The 19,441-nt window shown below is 33.3% G+C and overlaps 1 protein-coding gene across 1 annotated transcript; it reads right to left on the reverse strand.

The window, feature by feature from the left end:
- Positions 1 to 598: 598 nt before the first annotated feature.
- LOC107914538 (non-specific lipid-transfer protein-like) lies at positions 599 to 1,546 on the reverse strand. Its single transcript, XM_016843480.2, has 2 exons — positions 841 to 1,546; positions 599 to 760 (listed from the first exon to the last, which is right to left on the reverse strand). The coding sequence occupies exons 1-2, from the start codon at positions 1,191 to 1,193 to the stop codon at positions 751 to 753; spliced, it is 363 nt and encodes a 120-aa protein (XP_016698969.2). The 5' UTR covers positions 1,194 to 1,546; the 3' UTR covers positions 599 to 750.
- Positions 1,547 to 19,441: the final 17,895 nt, after the last annotated feature.

A 19,441-nucleotide genomic window follows, 5' to 3' on the forward strand; every position in this document is an offset into this window, starting at 1 on the left:
CGGGATTTAGGGTTTAACATTTAAAAATTTATGGTTAAAAGTTTATAAGGTTTAAAATTTAGGATTTGTGTTTTGTAAAAATAAAAATAGAAGTATATATTTATTTTACAAAGTCACAAATTTGTAAAAAAAAAATTAAATTAAATTAGTTTCTAGAATTACATTAAGAATAAACTTTCAACATTCACTCATTTTCTTCTAAGATTTTAAGATAATGGATTTATCATGCGAAGACTTGAACCCCACAATATACGATATATGAAGATAATGGATTTATTTAACCCCACCATGCAACATATAAGGATATATGGTTAGGTAAACTCATATTTTCTTTTATAAAGTTTTACAATTAATAAAGATTATTTTTTAGTAAAATATAAATTCAAACTCACACACAAATAAATTTATGATTTCGACCCTAATTTCAAATATAAATGAACTTTTAAATTATGGGTATCGTATTATGAAACGATAAACTTGCCACATTGAAATTTTTTATATGGAGTGAATCTCATAATTTTTGTTTTCTTAATTTTGTTTTAAAGCAATGAAATATAGATCACGTGAATGTTGATATAAAATGGGAAATGGAGACGAGTGATATTAATTTGTAGATAAAGTTAATATTACGTAGTCGCATAAAGCGGCATAGTACACAACCCACAACTCTGGAATTTTAACATCCATATTTATTCTGTAGCTATCGTTATTTTGGCTTCCACTAGCTGGTGAACTTTCCATGCCAAAACTTCACTTGACGCTGCAAATGAAACAACAAAAAACACAACATTAAATGTTGAGCAAGTAATAAGCATAAGCAATGAAACAACTCATACGAACCTGTTGCAGTCAGTGCTAGGGCTGATCTTGTAAGGGATGTTGACACCGCACTTGCCTGGGAGTCCGCTTGCAATACCATAGTTGATGCCAGAAATGCCGGCGGCCGCACTTTTGATGCATTTGCAAGCTGCTTGCCGGTCTGGTGTTGTTTGGGCGGCGGAGTTGAGAGATTTTATGCCGCCGCAGCAACCTGGGGGAACGCCACCAGCACCATTCCCTGTCAAGTAACCAATGCAGGGTGCGAGGGAGCTTGTGACTTGACCACAGGTTACGGCCCCTTGAGCCAGGGGTGCACCCACCACCATGCACAACACCGCCACACATGCAAGCTTAAGGGACATTGAGCTAGCCATATCGATTAATCACAAGAAAAACAAACTTGTAAGGAAAATGCTTGCTTGGAGTAGTAGTACTATTGCTGATTGTCGTGGTTAGGGCTTGAGGGTAGGAGGGTTTTTATAGCCAAAAGTAGTAGCGGGTGATGTCTGAATTTTACTTTCCTAGCTATTAGGTAAGTTGAGATTATCCGATCCAAACATTAACACACCACATTAAAAGTTGAGACCATTCAATTAGGTTCAACTGCCAACCTACGTGATTATTGTTTTCTTTCAATACAATTAAAACCAGCGTCCATTTGATTTCACTCAATCATGCCTCCACAGCTAGGACTCAAATATTGGTTTAACTTTTTTCTAGGTGTTTTCTTATAAACATGAGATTTACATTTGATGTATTTATAAATGCATTTATTGTCAGAATGATACCATTTTATTAAAAAGTAATTTGATTTATAATTGTTTGTATATATACTTTTATATATTAAGTCTTTAATTGAATTGGTATTACGATTCACCCAAGCATCTATTTAATTGAAAATTTGTTAAAATATTCATATAACAAATATTAATATAAATGTATTTTTATTTTTATTATAAATAAAACTATAATAAGATTTAAACTTATGACTCATAAATTTTACTCTTTTTAACTTAACTATTTCAACTAAAATTTCATTTAGTTTTAATATAAATTTTTATAAATATATTATTTACATGAATTTTCCTTTTCCAGGCGGTATGCCATGGAACTAATATAAAATATAAACAAATGGTTATTTTGTTATTTTCAATGGAAAAAAAAAAACTTCACAAGATTAGGACACATGCATGGTTTTTTTAATATATATATATATATATCATGCAACATTCTAAATCTATTTATAGATTATTTTGTTGATTGAATTTTTATTTTTATTTATTTTGGTAATTATATAAAACTAAATATTTTCTTCGCGCAATGTTAAGAGCAGTTTGAAATTTAAAAGAAGTGTGGATTCTAATAATAAATTTAGTTATCTAATGTTTACATATTTTATTAATTTGGTCTTAAATATAAAAATTAAATTCAACAAAATTAGCCCTCAATGTTTACAAAATTTTTCATTTTAGTTCAAATTCTAAAATAATCCAATAAATTTAGCTCTCAACATTTACAAAATGAAAGGATTTGATTTTTAAAATTTTAATTTTTTTTTAAAAACCCAAAACACAAACCTAAATAAACTGAAAAAGAAGAAGGAATAATTATCATCACCACGATCTAATCTCTCAACTTTAAAATAAGACTTCAACTTCGGTTTAACCCCAAGACAAGGCGAAACATTGAAAGTAAGTGCAGCGGATGCCATTGATTCTCCTACCTTTTGGCTAAACACATAAATTTGAACAACTTCATACATAACTAGCAGCAGCACTAAAAAATCATTAATACTATATTTTCAAGTACAAGAAATTGAAAAAAGAATCACGGGTAGAGTACAAAAATGAAATTTGGTGTGAACCTAGATTAACAAAACAAGGTTCACGGTTTCTCAAAAACACAATACTATATTTTTAGAATTTCTTGTGAAGATCAAGCAATGAGACAAATACTGAAATTGGCAATGCCTTAATAGCAAATAATAATTCAAACCAATGTAGAAAAAAGATGAAGAAGAAGAAGATAGGAAAAGAATTTTTAGTTTACATTAAAAGCCTTGAAAAGGTAGACCGATAGGATTGATTGTTTTGAATATTACTCAACTTTCTCATTAATTCTTGTACTATTATGGCTAAGTGTGTTTTTAGATGGTAATGAATTTTTTTAATTGTTAATAATTTTTACAATTATTACACTTGATTTGGCAGTTGTTTTTCTTTTTAATTTACAAAATTTTAAAAAATTAAAAATTTCTATTTTGTAAATGTTAAGAGCTAAATTTATTATTATTTATTTTAGAATCTAAACTAAAGTGACAAATTTTGTAAATATTTGGTGTTAAATTTATTGGATTTTTATATTTAAAATCAAATTGATAGAATGTGTAAAGAAAGTTAATTTTTTTATTAGACAAATAAAAAATAACCCATTTCAACACTTCCGAAAAATTTTCAAACGGCCGTTAACATTTAGTGACGAAAATATTTGATTTCATATAGTTTAATAATTAAAATAAAAATAATTAAAAATTTAGTAATCAAAGTAAAACACAAGTGATATTATTCTAGTGATCATTTCTGTACTTGACCCTAATTTTTTTTTCAAAACACTGTTAAAAAACGATTAATTTCTCGTTTTGGCCGGAGTTAAAATTTTTAATATATTTGTTTTTATTAAATTTAAAAATTATAATTTTACATAATATATTTTTGATAGAATACATATGATATAATTTTAATCAGTGACACCTGTTAAAGCTTGTTAGATCTCCTGTATCTCTTTCAATCTGGTGGTAAATGAAGCAATCAATGAGTATTACAACCAGCCACATGTCATTCAATTCACATTATATCAATCTTTTCCCTTTTCTCTCATTTTGGTAGTTAATTCCTTTTTTTGTCATCGAAATTATATTTTTTTCTCAAATTGATAATTTCCTTAATCCGTTAAGTTTGTTAAAAGAAACCTTAATCTTATTTAAATTATATCTTTTATTTATTTATTTTGATACTTAAACATTTTTGTCACATGTGGTATGTAATTTATTTTTTCTTAAGTTGTTAGTTTAATTATTACTCAAATAGTTAAGTCTATTAAAAAAAAGATAACTATTTAAAAATTACCATATTCGAACTAGCTAGGCCATTAGTTCCTGGTTTAATCAGTTTATCTAGTTTGATGAAATCAATTATTAAAAATTCATAAAAATAAAAATGTTAAAAAATAGAGAAAACTAGCTCAACTAGTTTTTTTTTAAGCTCGACTCAATCAATCTGTATCAGTTTGTAGGTTAATCGGTTCAAGCCCTATCTCCAAACTAGTATCCCAGTTGGTTCCTAGTATTAAGGGTGAGCAAAATTTGAATCGACTCGAAAAAATTTAAAAAAGTTCAAATTTTGAATTATTCGAATCGAGTTAATCGAATCAACTCGATTTTTTTTTAATTTCAAGTTCGAGTCGAGTTGAGTTTTTGAATTCAAATAACTCGAATAATTCGATTAAGCCGAATACCAAACTATAATATTTTACATTTTACCTCAAACCCCAAACCCTTTTACTTTTCCCCCAAAACTTTACTCATTCCTCCTTGTCTGCCCCTGTAACGCCCCAAATTTTGAATTGTTACTGTTAGTTTCTATTTATAAGTAAGTATTTGCTTCAGTGGTTAAGTGTTATGTGTTGGTGTTTGGATCGGGGGTTCAAGTTACACTTTTAGAGAATTTTATTATTCTTTTGTTTCAACTCTTATCCTTGAATGTTTGAATTAAGTTTGTATCTGCATTAATTTGTGTCAAGAATGAGTCTTCTAGTTTAATGGTTAAGTTTTGTATTACCTATGGTCTCGTGTTCGAGTCTCTGCGTAGGCAATAAAGAAATATTTTGGCATGCTATCGGGAAATCAGTTTTATTTTAATAATTATTTTTATTTAAAACTTATTTTTAGTTTTTTTTATTTTGGTTCTTCTCCTTCCTTACTGTTCATTTCCTTCTTCTTTTTTCTCCTTTTGTAACACCCCTAACTCGAATCCGTCGCTGGAACAGGGTTAGGAGTATTATCGAAGTTTACAATTTAAACAGGCAGAAAAATTAAACATTTCATAACATATAGCATTCATGTTAGAAACCAATCATAATTATGCATATTGTCCCTAATACGAGCCCTCGAGGCCCAAAATACACCTTAGAAATAATTCGGGACTAAATTGAAAATTCGGAGCATTTTTTAGAAACTTATAAAATTTTTAAAACTACAGGGGTCACATGGCCGTGTGGCTAGGTTGTGTGACTCATACGGCCAACAGACACGCCCATGTCTTAGACCGTGCGGGTATTCGAAATAGGGACACACGGTCGTGTCCCAGCCAGTGTCCATGCCCGTGTAACTCACTAACTTGGGCCACACGGTCAAGCCATACGCCCGTGTGCCAGGCATTGTGAGCATACTAACTTGCATTCTTTAAAAGATACAGGGGACACACGGCCATGTCACCTGACCGTGTGTGACACACGCCCGTGTCTCTGCCCGTGTGGACAAAAATAGGCTATTTTTCAAGTCATAAATATTCATGTATTCTTTAAAAGATACAGGGGACACACGCCCGTGTCTCTGCCCGTGTCTCTGCCCAATTTGGTACCAACCTAAACACAACAATTTGCATATAACCAAGTCATAAATAGGCATCCAAAACCAGCCAAAATCAAGCTTAAAACATGTAATATCATCACATACAACCAATATGCCCTTAGGCACCTCAAATGACAACTTATAATATTAATATTCATGTATTCAATATAGCCAAATGTATAACTCACTTATATGCATATTTTCATCCAAAGTTTATTAAGCAAATTTACATCATTTCTTACCAAATTACTTACCTTCCAAAACATATTATTTGGTGCTAAAATGTATTTAACATACTAACATATTTAACTTATATGCCTTACATATCCAGACACCAATTCATGATCAATTCTTCACATTCCAAAACACATATATGAAATGCACATTAGGTTACCTTTTTACCACTCTTTATTCAATCATGAACCAAACTACATGTCAACCATAATAAGCAAAATATGCACATATCCAAAATTCCATAACACAAACAAAACAAATGGCTAATCTCAACAAAACACATATAAGCCAACATTGGCCAAACTAATCTATACATGCCATTATAACCGAAATTAAACAACCGAATGTACCAAAAGAGCCAATGGATAGTGTGATATAGCTCCGACAAGCTTCCAACCAGAACGAGCTTTCGAATCACTAAAAACACAGAAAATAACACAGAGTAAGCATTCAAGCTTAGTAAGTTCATATAGCATATAATTTAACTTACCATTTAGTCACATTTAAGGTAAGCATACAAAACATATCCAAACTCAATTAGGATAAAAGCCTCAACACATATCCTCATCAACCATGTTAGTCATGTAATTCATATAAATATCAAGAAACATGTATGAGCTCAACAATAATCAAACTTCCATGTACATATAATTTCCACATCATGTATTTACATATCATGTACAAATCATTTTCATATATCTCATGTAAATACATGTAGTAGTTTGTATTGAACTCATGTAATATCATAACAGAACAGTGCCCGTTGAACCATTTAGATTATTGTTGGATACGCGGATAGTACACATGAGGTGTACTGAATTGTAATTCATCAATTCATGTACATGTATGCTCATATGAGCTATAAACAGTAAGCTCCTCTGAGATGAATAACAATAAGCTTGTACGAGCTGAATATCGGTAAGCTCATATGAGCTGAGTATCGGTAAGCTCATAAGAGCTGAAATCGATAACCCTAATGACATGTTTACCAAGCCATGACATTCCACTAACACATTTAACCTTTAAAATTATTTCAATTTACAAGTTTAAGAAAGAACATAAAAGATGATACTTGGCTTTATTTTACTAAATTTTGTTATTTACTTAATTACTTATTTAACCTTTAAAATCATTTCAATTTACAAGTTTACTAAGCCATGACATTCCACTAACACATTTAAGGGTTATTTACCATATAAGGACCTCTACTTTAAATTTTTATAGCTATTTAATACCTTTAGCTATTAGAACTTTACTTTTACACTTTACGCGATTTAGTCATTTTTATCAAATTGAACATGTAAACGGTAAAATTTCTTAACGAAATTTTCATATGGTAATATTATCATGTTTTCGACCATAAAATAATAATAAAATAAAATTTTTTACTTCATATTTGTGGTCCCAAAACTACTATTCTGATTTCACTGAAAATGGGTTGTTACACCTTTCTTGCTTGATTGCTTCCGTAAGTTTGCTATCGTGCTTAATTGGGCATTCTGTGTGGTTTCTTACATTGATTGCAAGGATATTGCGTAAGTTATGTTGTTGTTTTTTACCTATTTTTTCTAGACTTCGTCTGTTTCGTCGAGGTTAGATATTACTGTTAATGGTTGTAAAATCTCGTTAATAGTTCCAATGGATCTTCTTTTAGGAAAAGGTTTCAAAAGTAACATTTCCCTGTGAGATTAGGTCCGAATTGTTGTTGCTTGCTTGTCAGTAATTGAAAATTTCTATTTTGGATAGCTGCGTCGAAGTTTTCGACGAACGTTAGTTTTGAGTGCTAATTTTGGCATTTTGAGTTGATTTAGTCATTTAATTCGTCAATTAATTGTCGTTTTAGGTTTCAGATTCTTGTGTGTTGCTTCTACATCGAAACTACATCAAGTGTGTAACGAAAACTCATTTTTCTATGATTTACGAATGCTAGAAAACATGGCTGTTAATCACACGACTGTGTGTTAGGCCATGTAACTTACTGTTTATGTATTAAAGTCACCGAGCCAAGGACGTGGGCGTGTGTCCTAGTCGTGTAATTTACTATTTGTGGATTGGAGTCACACAGGCTAGGGACACGTTTGTGTGTCCAGACTGTGTGAAGGAAATTTTATGAATTGAGTCACACAAGCGTGTGCTTGACTATGTCATAGACCGTGTAACTCACTTTTTTGAGCCACACGATCGTGTGCCAGGCCGTGTGATAGATTGTGTGCTACACGGGCCAGCCTTCCGGGACATGTGAATCCACACAAGTGTGTGGGTCAAAATTTCAAATTTTTTATTAGGGCCGTAAACATCATTCCAGTCAAACGTAGGCCTACTGTAGGGTCTAGATGATCTGATTTGGGTTATAAAACCCATTGACTAGTTATCTGTTTCTGTATAAACTGTTATTTTATATACATCATAGAATTGTAAACTAGAGAGTAGTTGTATTCTGTATTAATTGAGTATAACCTGAAATTTGTAACATCGTATGCTTATATCTGTATCTGTAACATTGCATCTGCATTGGGGTTGGGATTGAATAAGGAGGAAGTTATGGCAGTTAAATAATCTGCTAAGACTGGTGGCTAAGACACGTAAATGTATCTAATTTTGGTGACTTTCGCATTCTGTCCTAGCAATTAGTCTGCAACCTTTTGAACGTGACATATGGTCACTATGTGGTGTGTAGGGACGATACCCTTTTTGGTGTGTAGGGTTGGATGCAGATGGTGTGTAATTGACATATTCTACTCTATTTCCGTATATAATTCTGAGAACTGTTCGAACTTTAAGAAATTGAAGATCTATTTTGTTGTTTCACTTAATAATAATATAAGTTATACGCTATGTATAACACCCTTTACCCGAGACCGTGGTCGGAGTCGAGCATGAGGTGTTACTTGACTTAACTTAAAAGTTCAGGGCATAAAAATTTACTTTCAAAATTAATTTCACCATTCACAATAAAGTTGTCCACCTGAGCAGCAGTCACTAAATTAATTATAACTCAAGCTAAGAAACTCGAAATTTAGATTCGTAAATTTTCCCTGAAACTAGACTCATATATCTATTCACAAAAATTTTTTAGAATTTTTTATTTGACCAATTAGTACAGTTTATTAGTTGAAGTCTCCCCAGTTTCACTAATCGACTATCCTGACCTCTCGTCACTAAAATTCAATTATCTCATTATACAGACTTGACATACTGATTCCACTTATTTATACTTAAAATATACTCATTAAGGAATTTAAAAATATAATTTATAACTCATAATTCTATTTGTACAATTTTTAATGAATTTCTAAAGTCAGAATAGGGGACTTCAGAATCATTCTGACTCTGTCTCACTAAAATTAAAATATCTAAAAGTATATAACTCTTTTGCTTACTCTATTGCTTTCATGTGAAAGTAGACTCATTCAGATTTAATTTCATCTCTCGCTAAACTTATAATTCTATTTCTACAATTTTTGGTGATTTTTCAAAGTTACATCAATGCTGCTGCCCAAAAATAGTTCCATTGAAATTTTTAAAAAAAATTCAATATAACCCCTTTATAATTATCTAACCTTCCCTGCAAATTTCAAATCACAACCAATTTCAGTATTTCAACTACTTCACTTAAATACTAATGAAGTTCAACTAATCAACCATTTCAAACTAAAAACATGTATAGTTCAATGTTTAACACAACCATCACATTCAAATTTATTCATTCTATTACTTTTTACTTCAATTCCCTATACATGTCATATAAATCCAAAAAGTTGTTTAACAAAATCTACAGGAGTAAATCTGGATAGTGTGATTCTTGGTGTAGATCTGATCCTCCGAATGTATAAATACGTCAATCTACAAGAATCAATAAACACACAATTAAGCGTATAGAAAGCTTAGTAAGTTCATAGGCACCAAACATAAATCTTACCAAACATTTATACACTTATACATTATACACCATTACTAAGTTTACCTGTCAACCACAATCTTTGGTGAGTTCCTTGGTATAAACTCACTACTACTTATTCTTTTACCATAATTCCTTTGGGCCCATTTGTCACTTACCATCCTTGATCAAAATTAAGGAACGGTTACGGAAAATTGAGTACTTCACTTTCACTTTGCCATAGTATAACTATGGTCTTACGTATGATCAAGCATCACTTGTCCTTGATAAGATAAGTGTAGCTAGGCAACCACTTATCACTTTGTCACTTAATCAGATAAGTGTAGCTAAAGCTACCACTTATCACTTTATCACCACTTATCACTTGTTCTTGATTAGATAAGTGTAGCTAAAGTTACCACTTATCACTTTGTCACCACTTATCACTTGTTCCTAATCAGATAAGTGTAGCTAAAACTACCACTTATCACTTTGTCACTTGATCAGATAAGTGTAGCTAAGCTATCACTTATCACTTTGTCACCTGATCAGAAGTACTCAAATCCGGTGTTCTGCTCAATTTGATCATTTATTCAGTTTTCACATTTTTATTTTATTCTCATTTCATCAATAAATATATATATTTCATCATACATTATATAATTCATGAAATTAACATTTAATCATTAAATTTTAGCCATATGAACTTACCTGGGTTGATTTGCTGAATTTGTAAAAGTTTAGGGACTAATCAGCTACTTTTTCTTTTCCTCGACTTGTTTCGGGTTCTCAATATGATTCAAATATATGAAAAACCAACTTGGAGGGACTCTTCAATGGTGTTTTTGGCTAAAAAATATGAGGAATTGCCTAGAAACACTTTTAGTTAAGATTTTTATTTGTTAATTTTTACAAAATTTCCAATTTTGCCCTTATTACATCACTTTTTCAAATTTTTCTTCTCTTATGTCGTCTCAACTATTCCATATTGGCATATTTATGCCTTAAGTCCCTCCTTATTTACCACTTAAGCATTTAATCACTTTTAACAAATTTTACATTATTTTCAGTTTAATCCTTTTTAATTAATTAACCACCCAAACGTTAGAATTTTCTAACGAAAATTTAATACCAACTAAATGACACTCCATAAATGTTTCTAAAAATATTTATGGCTCGATTTATGAGGTTGAGGTTTCAATACCTCATTTTCGATTCTAATTATTTTAATATTTATTCTTAGTACACTATTCACTATTTCAAAAATTTTCCTAACTTCGCATTTAACTTATACTCACTAAAGTAATAATATTTTCTACTCATTTGTCAAATTTAATGATCTCGAATTACAATTCCGACACCACTGAAAATTCAGGCCATTACAACTCTCCCCCCATTTTGGAAATTTCATCCCCGAAATTTCGTACCTGAAAATAAATTCGGATACTGAAATCTCAGCAATTCCTCTGTTTCCCAGGTTGCCTTCTCAGATCCATGTCGATTCCATAACACCTTAACTAGTGGTACATGTTTATTCCTCAACTCTTTAACCTTCTGAGCTAAAATTTTCACCGGTTCCTCTGAATAAGTCATGTCAGGTTGAAGCTCTATTTCCGTATGAGGAATTACATGTGATGGATCTGATCTGTACCGTCTCAACATAGACACATGAAACACATTATGAATCTTTTCAAGTTCCGGGGGCAAAGCTAATCTATAGGTTACCGGACCGATTCTTTCAATGATTTCATACGGCCCGATAAATCGTGGGCTGAGTTTCCCCTTTTTGCTGAACCGCAAAACTTTCTTCCACGGTGACACTTTCAAAAATACACGATCACCCACATTAAACTCTATATCCCTTCTCTTCAAATTTGCATATGATTTTTGCCGATCAGAGGTAGCTTTTAAACAATCTCGAATAATACGAACTTTTTCTTCAGTTTCCTGAGTCAATTCCACTCCCACCAGTTTCGATTCACTTAATTCAGACCAATATAATGGAGTTCTACACTTTCTTCCATACAAAGCTTCAAACGGTGCCATTTTAATGCTAGTTTGATAACTATTATTATAAGCAAATTCGTCTAAAGGTAAATACCTTTCCCAGCTACCGCCGAACTCAAGTATACAACACCTTAACATATCTTCTAAAATCTGAATCACTCGCTCTGACTGCCCATCTGTCTAGGGATGAAAAGCTGTGTTGAAATTTAATTTGGTGCCTAAAGCTTCCTGTAATTTACTCTAAAATCTCGAGGTAAATCTCGGATCTCGATCTGAAATAATAGATGTCGGTACCCCATGTAACCTCACTATCTCAGACACATATAACTCCGCTAACTTTTCAAGCTGATAATCTGCTCTGACTGGAATAAAATGTGCTGACTTAGTTAACCGATCAACAATCACCCATATTGAATGTTTCTTCTTCAGAGTTACTAGTAATCCAGATACAAAATCCATCGTAACATGTTCCCATTTCCAATCTGGAATCATAATGGGCTGTAACAACCCTGTCGGCACTTGATGCTCAGCTTTCACCTGTTGACAGATCAAACATCTTGCTACATACTCAAAGATTTCCCGTTTCATTCCGGGCCACCAATACATTTTCTTCAAATCACAATACATTTTTGTACTACCCGGGTAAATAGAACACATACTACTGTGAGCCTCTGATAAAATATCATTTTTCAAGTTTAAATTATTCGGAATACATATTCTATTACGATAATATAACATACCATTTTCATCAATGGAGTATTCTGAGCTTAACTTATCTTGAACCATCTGTCGCTTTATCATCAATTTTGGGTCATCATCCTATAACTCCCGAATCCGTTGAAAGAACACGGGTTTAGCCTTTAATTCTGCTAGTACAGAACCATCCTCATTAATAGATAAATGAGCATTCAATGCCCGTAGTGCAAATAATGATGATTTCCGACTAAGCGCATCTGCTGCGGCATTTGCTTTCCCTGGGTGATAGTCAATGACAAGATCATAATCTTTCAGCAACCCCAACCATCGTCTCTGTGTCAAATTTAACTCTTTCTGAGTCATTAAATACTTCAAGCTTTTATGATCAGTATACACATAACATTTCTCACCATATAAGTACTCTCCATATCTTCAAAGCAAACACGATCGCTGCCAATTCCAAATCATGTGTAGGATAATTCTTCTCGTGCGGTTTCAGTTGCCGAGAAGCATATGCCACCACTTTGCCTGACTGAATAAGTACACAGCCCAACCCATTTACAGACGCATCACTATATACTACAAACGGTACACCCGATTCTGGTTGAGTCAACACTGGAGCCTCTGTCAACATCTTTTTCAACTGATCGAAACTCCGCTGACATTCATCTAACCATATAAATTCAACATTCTTTTGTAGCAATCGAGTCAACGGTAAGGTAATCATTGAGAAATCTTTGACAAATCGACGATAATAACCTGCCAATCGTAGAAAACTCTGCACTTCAGTCACATTCTTCGGAACTTTCCAATTTATCACTGCCGCTACCTTACTTGGATCCACTCTTATTCCATCAGCTGATATAATATGACCCAAAAATGCAACTTCATGGAGCCAAAATTCACATTTGCTGAATTTGGCATACAATTGTTTCTCCCACAAAGTCTGTAACACAATCCTTAGATGTTGTGCATGTTCGGACTCTGTCTTTGAATAAATCAATATATCGTCAATGAACACAACCACAAATCTATCCAAATATGACTGAAAAATTCTATTCATCAAATCCATAAAAGCAGCAGGGGCATTGGTTAAACCAAATGGCATCACCAAAAATTCAAAATGACCATATCGAGTTCGAAAGGCAGTTTTCGGCACTTCACACTCTTTAACTTTCAACTGATAATACTCGGATCGAAGATCTATCATGGAAAATACTGCAGCACCTTTCAACTGATCAAACAAATCATCAATATGAGGCAAAGGATTTTTATTCTTTATTGTTACCTTATTCAACTGTCTGTAATCTATACACAGTCTTAAAAAACCGTCCTTCATTTTCACAAACAAGACAGGTGCACCCCAGGGCGACATACTCGGTCTGATGAACCCTTTATCTAATAACTCCTGCAGCTGCGCCTTCCGTTCTTTTAACTCGACTGGAGCCATTCTGTACGGTGTCATTGAGATAGGAGTTGTTCTGGGGATCACATCAATTACAAATTCAACTTCTCTATCAGGTGGTAGACCGGGTAACTCTTCAGGGAACACATCAGGGAATTTATTCACCATTGGCACTTGTTCGAGCTTCAAATCAGAACCCTGAGTATCCAGGATATAGGCCAAAAATGCTTCGTTGCCTTTGCGTAATAACCTCTGAGCAGAGAGAGCTAAAATAATTCTGACTGTATCACCCAGATTTTCAGACCCAACTGAGATTATATCTCCCGTTTGACATTTCAAACTGATCTGTTTATCACGACAATTCACTACCGCATCATGTCTCATTAACCAGTCCATCCCCAGAATAATGTCAAATTCCCGAAAAGGTAACAACATCAAATCAGCGAGGAATTCATAGCCTTTCACTTTCAGTGGACAATTACGACATATCAAATTAACCATCACACTTTGACCTAATGGGTTTGTGACTTGTATATAAAATTCAGTGGACTCAACAGATAATTTCTTTTTAGATGCTAACATAGTGCAAATATATGAATGAGTAGATCCAGGGTCTATCAATGCATAAACAATAACATCATAAAGATAGAAAGTACCAGCAATTACATCAGGAGCCGTAGCCTCTTTCCTTGCTCGAATGGTGTAGGTACGTGCTGGTGCTCTATTCTCTGATCGACCAACTGATTCCCTCGTACCCGAACGGGTAGTCCCTGTAGCACTGCTCTGGCCCGAACGTCTACTTTTTTGGGGAATGGTTCTCTGTATTTCTTTCTGTTCCACTTCATCTTTTTACAGTCGGGGACAATCTCGAATAAGATGATTAGTACCTCCACATTTTTAACAAGCCCCCATCTTGGTCCTGCATTCTCTGAAATGATATCTTCCACAATATTGACACTTAGGCCGGGGAGCATTCTGAACACTGCTCACACTTGCTGGAGGTCTATCGAATACCCTGAAATCAGATTGTCTTGGTCTATCTCTACCCGATCTTCTCGACAGTGATGTAGTTCGACTAATTTCTTCTCTAGATTTGTTCACTGGTAAATCTAAAAATGACTTAGAAGCACCTCTTTTGAATGGCTCTTTACTTTTTCGATCCCGCTACATTTTTCTGTTGTATACTTCTTCGAGCTTTTGAGCACGGTTTGACAGAACAGGGAACTCTCGTATTTCATTACCCCCAATCATCATTCTAATTTCATCATTTAACCCTTCTTGAAACCTGATACACATTTCTTCTTTAATAAGTACAATGTCTCGGGCATATTTGCTGAGGTAGACAAATTCTCTTTCGTATTCAGCCACTGATTTATCTCCCTGGCGTAGGTCGAGAAATTCCCTTTTATTTTTATCCAAATACCGTCTGCCCACATATTTCTTCTTAAATTCATTTTGGAAAAATTCCCAATAAATTTTCTCTGTCGGAACCACATCCTCAATCGTCTCCCACCAACTATAAGCTTCTTCTTTCAATAGAGACACAACACATCTCAAATAATCATCTGGTGAGCAAACCATTTCTTTAAAAATTCTTATTAAACTCTGTAACCAATATTCAGCTTTGACGGGATCTTTATCAGTCCTTCCCCGAAATTCTTCGGCTCCAAGTTTTTTAAGCCTTTCCAATGGAGAACGCTTTCTGGATTCAGTCGTTGTAAAAGGAGGAGGAGCAGTAGGGGGAGGAGGTGGTTCAGCCTGATTTTTTTCTTGCCTCATTTCAGTATATCATTGATTCATAATCCCATAAATCATATTCTTTAACTCTTGCTCTCGCATTTGGGAGATCGGAACATCACTGCTTGTTCTTTGTTTAGAATTATGTATTCTACTATTAACTTCTTCTTTCTCAGTACGTTTAGGTATATCTGACATCTCCATAACCGGAGAATATCTACTATTAACTTCTTCTTACTGGATTCAGTCGTTGTAAGAGGTGGAGAAGCAACCGGGGGTACCACCGATGGAGCAGTAGGCAGAGGAGGTGGTTCAGCCTGATTTCTTTCTTGCCTCATTTCAGTTTACCACTGATTCATAATCCCATAAATCATATTCTTTAACTCTTGCTCCCGTATTTGGGAGATCAGAACACCACTGCTTGTTCTTTGTTCAGAATTATGTATTCTACTATTAACTTCTTCTTGCTCAGTACGTTCAGGTATATCTGACATCTCTATAACCGGAGAATATCTATAAAAATAACAAAGATTAGATCGCATCATACGCATTACACTATCACAGATTTATATGGCATGTATTTCTAAACACTTTACACTTTACACATATTCCGAGAACCGGCTAAACCTGGATCTGATACCAATAAAATGTAACACCCTTTACCCGAGACCGTTTCCAGAGTCGAGCATGAGGCGTTACTTGACTTAACTTAAAAGTTCAGGGCATAAAAAATTACTTTCAAAATTAATTTCACCATTCACAATAAAGCTGTCCACCCACGCAGCAATCTCTAAATTAATTATAACTCAAGATGCGAAACTCGAAATTTAGATCTGTATATTTTACCTAAAACTAGACTCATATATCTATTCACTACAAAATTTTCAGACTTTTTGGTTTGGCAAATTAGTACAGTTTATTAATTGAAGTCTCCCCTGTTTCACTAATAGACTATCCTGACCTCTCGTCACTAAAATTCAATTATCTCATTATACAAACTTGACTTGGTGCTTTCAATTATTTTTACTTAAAATAGACTCATTAAAGAATTTAAACATATAATTTATAACTCATAATTCATTTTGTACAATTTTTAATGAATTTCTAAAGTCAAAACAGGGGACTTCAAAATCATTCTGACTCTGTCTCACTAAAATTCAAATATCTAAAAGTATATAACTCTTTTGCTTACTCTATTGCTTTAATGTGAAAGTAGGCTCATTCAGCTTTAATTTCATCTCTCACTCAACTTATAATTCTAAGTCCACATTTTTGGTGATTTTTCAAAGTTACATCAATACTGCTGTCCAAAAACTGTTCCATTGAAATTTTTTTTAAAAAATTTCAATATAACCCTTTTATAATTATCTAACCTTCCCTGCAAATTTTAAATCACAACCAATTTCAGTATTTCAACCACTTCACTTAAATACTAATGAAGTTCAACCAATCAACCATTTCAAACTAAAAACATGCATAGTTCAATGTCTAACACAACCATCACATTCAAATTTACTTTGCATATTTAGGTATTCATTCTTTTACTTTTTACTTCAATTCCCTATACATGTCATATAAATCCAAAAAGTTGTTTAACAAAATCTACCGGAGTAAATCTTGATAGTGTGATTCTTGGTGTAGATCCGATCCTCTGAATGTATAAATACGTCAATCTACAAGAATCAATAAACGCACAAGTAGGCTTAATAAACACACAAGTAAGCTTATAGAAAGCTTAGTAAGTTCATAGGCACCAAACATAAAACTTACCAAACATTTATACACTTATACATTATACACCATTACTAAGTTTACCTGTCAACCACATTCTTTGGTGAGTTCCTTGGTATAAACTCACTAATACTTATTCTTTTACCATAATTCCTTTGGGCCCATTTGTCACTTACCATCCTTGATCAAAATTAAGGAACGGTTACGGAAAATTGAGTACTTCACTTTCACTTTGCCATAGTATAACTACGGTCTTACGTATGATCACTTATCACTTGTCCTTGATCAGGTTAGTGTAGCTAGGCTACCACTTATCACTTGTTCCTGATCAGATAAGTGTAGCTAAGCTATCACTTGTCACTTTGTCACTTGATCAGAAGTACTCAAATCCGGTGTTCCGCTCAATTTGATCACTTATTCAGTTTGCGCATTTTTATTTTATTCTCATTTCATCAATAAATATATATATATTTCACCATACATTATATAATTCATGAAATTAACATTTAATCATTAAATTTCATCCATATGAACTTGCCTAGGTCGATTTTCTGAATTTGTAAAAGTTCAAGGACTAATCAGCTACTTTTTCTTTTCCTCGACTTGTTTCGGGTTCTCGATATGATTCAAATATATGAAAAACTAGCTTGGAGGGACTCTTCAATGGCGTTTTTTGCTGAGAAATATGATGAATTTCCTAGAAACTCTTTTAGTTAAGATTTTTATTTGTTAACTTTTACAAAATTTCTAATTTTGCCCTTATTACATCACTTTTTCAGATTTTTCTTCTCTTATGCCGTCTCAACTATTCCATATTAGCATATTTATGCCTTAAGTCCCTCCTTATTTACCACTTAAGCTGTTTAATCACTTTTAACAAATTTTACATTATTTTCAGTTTAGTCATTTTTAATTAATTAACCACCCAAACGTTAGAATTTTCTAACGAAACTTTAATACCAACTCAATGACACTCTATAAATGTTTCTAAAAATATTTATGGCTCGATTGATGAGTTTGAGGTTTCGATACCTCATTTTCGACTCTAATTATTTTAATATTTATTCTTAGTACACTATTCACTATTTCAAAAATTTTCCTAACTTCGCATTTAACTTATACTCACTAAATTAATAATATTTTCTACTCATTTGTCAAATTTAATGATCTCGAATTACCATTCCGACACCACTGAAAATTCAGGCCATTACAACTCTCCCCCCATTTTGGAAATTTCGTCCCCGAAATTTCGTACATGAAAATAAATTCGAATACTGAAATCTCATCAATTCCTCTGTTTCCCAGGTTGCCTCCTCAGATCCATGTCGATTCCATAACACCTTAACTAGTGGTACATGTTTATTCCTCAACTCTTTAACATCCCAAGCTAAAATTTTCACCGGTTCCTCTGAATAAGTCATGTCAGGTTGAAGCTCTATTTCCGTATGAGGAATTACATGTGATGGATCTGATTTGTACCGTCTCAACATAGACACATGAAACACATTATGAATCTTTGCAAGTTCCGGGGGCAAAGCTAATCTATAGGTTACCAGACCGATTCTTTCAATGATTTCATACGGCCCGATAAATCGTGGGCTGAGTTTTCCCTTTTTGCTGAACCGCAAAACTTTCTTCCACGGTGACAGTTTCAAAAATACACGATCACCCACATTAAACTCTCTATCCCTTCTCTTCAAATCTGCATATGATTTTTGCTGATCGGAGGCAGCTTTTAAGCAATCTCGAATAATACGAACTTTTTCTTCAGTTTCCTGAGTCAATTCCACTTCCACCAGTTTCAATTCACTTAATTCAGACCAATATAATGAAGTTCTACACTTTCTTCCATACAAAGCTTCAAACGGTGCCATTTTAATGCTAGTTTGATAACTATTATTATAAGCAAATTCGGCTAAAGGTAAATACCTTTCCCAGCTACCGCCGAACTCAAGTATACAACACCTTAACATATCTTCTAAAATCTGAATCACTCGCTCTGACTGCCCATCTGTCTGGGGATGAAAAGATGTGTTGAAATTTAATTTGGTGCCTAAAGCTTCCTGTAATTTACTCTAAAATCTCGAGGTAAATCTCGGATCTCGATCTGAAATAATAGATGTCGGTACCCCATGTAACCTCACTATCTCAGACACATATAACTCCGCTAACTTTTCAAGCTGATAATCTGCTCTGACTGGAATAAAATGTGCTGATTTAGTTAACCGATCAACAATCACCCATATCGAATCTTTCTTCTTCGAAGTTACTGGTAATCCGGATACAAAATCCATCGCAACATGTTCCT

This window comes from Gossypium hirsutum, chromosome D10, assembly GCF_007990345.1.
Source record: "Gossypium hirsutum isolate 1008001.06 chromosome D10, Gossypium_hirsutum_v2.1, whole genome shotgun sequence".
In the NCBI taxonomy this organism is placed as follows: Eukaryota; Viridiplantae; Streptophyta; class Magnoliopsida; order Malvales; family Malvaceae; genus Gossypium; species Gossypium hirsutum.

Excerpts from the sequence above, each read along its gene's own strand:
- LOC107914538 (XM_016843480.2), bottom strand. The coding sequence starts at position 1,193 with ATGGCTAGCTCAATGTCCCTTAAGCTTGCATGTGTGGCGGTGTTGTGC.